At 47.8% G+C, this 1,484-nt stretch overlaps 1 protein-coding gene across 1 annotated transcript; it reads left to right on the top strand.

Annotated features, from left to right (window-relative positions):
* Positions 1 to 1,100: 1,100 nt before the first annotated feature.
* LOC122545141 (protein krueppel-like) lies at positions 1,101 to 1,476 on the top strand (the record flags this gene model as incomplete). The annotated part of the gene is made up of 1 exon (XM_043684289.1): positions 1,101 to 1,476. A coding segment is annotated over exon 1 (376 nt), but the record flags the coding sequence as incomplete, so codon positions are not given.
* Between the last annotated feature and the right edge of the window lie 8 nt (positions 1,477 to 1,484).

The following is a 1,484-nucleotide window of genomic DNA, read 5'->3' as shown; positions in this document are numbered from 1 at the left end:
AGAGTCGAGATAAGCACCAAATAATAACACATATCAACAAGCACCAAATCTGTTTCATATGCAGTATTTCAAACCAAGAGATGTAAGGGTGCAGGATCATAGCTCCTAGAAAGTGGAGTCATGGGTAGACAGGGCGGTGAAGAAGACTTTCGGCATGCTTGCTTTCATCAGTCAGAGCACTGAGTACAGGAGTTGGGATGAATTGTTGCAGCTGTCACAGATTCCACACAACAACACAAGACGTGACCCTGCCCTCTCCTGACTGACTGTCCCTTTGCATATCAGGGGGAAGACACCCCTTTAATTGTGATGATCAGAAAACATGCCATTCTTCAAAAAAAGGGATGTGTTCACAAATATTTGGACAGAGGAAAGAAGTTGCAGTCTGGGTGAAGATCAATCTTCATTCAGAGAGGGAGAGGAAGAGAAGCAGCAGCTTCAGAAGTTCATGGTCCAACTTCTGAAAAGACCTTGTCTGCTTTGCAGTTGTTCCTGGGCTTGTAATATCGTACTGCAGCATATTGTAGATCTTCAGTAAGAGCGTCAATACTGCACTGCAGAGGTCCATTCAGCAACTTGAGTCCATGTGAACTCTTCGTGGAGGTATGCAGTCTGCCCCATAACCCTGTTGGTTAACAGTTACATATAGATCTACACAAAGATCTTTGGGATTGAGAGGAAAGAATGTTCCACAGTAACTAGAATTACGTTCAGATTTTCTATCATGGACTGACTGTGATGACCTTTGCAATCACTTCACAGGAATATTACAAGAGAATAATTTGGCGGCAGAAATCTCAGACCAAACATCACATCAAAGTCTGACAGTCACTTGATTCACGAGGACGTGGATATTGATGGCCTTGAAAACAAAGGGGAGAAGGTCTGTCTGCTTAGTTAGGTTTTAAACGTCAGTGTGACTGGAAACTCAGAGTCTCACATACCAACACACCCGAGTAGTGACTGGTACAAGCTTTACAGACTGAATGAGAGTGTTCCAATTATCAGAGGGTTCACCAGTAACACCAAACACATGCTGTCAGCGTGAGCAAGTTTTCAACTGATTGTTCAGGTCTGAGACAGACGAGGGCACCTGCACCATGGAGAAACCGTGGAAATGTGGGGAGTGTGGGAATGGTATCCCTTCGCCATTTGCGCTGGAGATTCATCGGCGTTTGCACACCGGGCAGCGGCTGTTCACCTGCACTCAGTTACACCACCTCCTGGCCCACGAATGGGTCCACACCAGCAAGAACCCGTTCATCTGCCCCGTGTGTGGGCAGGGCTTCACTCAGTCACACCACCTGCTGCCGCACCAGCAGATGCACACCAGGGAGAAACCGTTTTCCTGCTCTGTGTGCGGGAAGGGCTACACCCAGTCGTATCACCTGCTGCTCAGCTTCCGCGTCCACACTGGGGAGAAGCCGTTCACCTGTCCCTTGTGGAGCAACGACTTCTGCGATTCCTCCACCCTGCGCAAACAC

The sequence above is a fragment of the Chiloscyllium plagiosum genome, unplaced genomic scaffold (genome assembly GCF_004010195.1).
Source record: "Chiloscyllium plagiosum isolate BGI_BamShark_2017 unplaced genomic scaffold, ASM401019v2 scaf_84557, whole genome shotgun sequence".
NCBI classification, from domain to species: domain Eukaryota; kingdom Metazoa; phylum Chordata; class Chondrichthyes; order Orectolobiformes; family Hemiscylliidae; genus Chiloscyllium; species Chiloscyllium plagiosum.
Note: the sequence above shows the minus strand (reverse complement) of the source record. Positions and strands in the feature narration are given on the sequence as shown.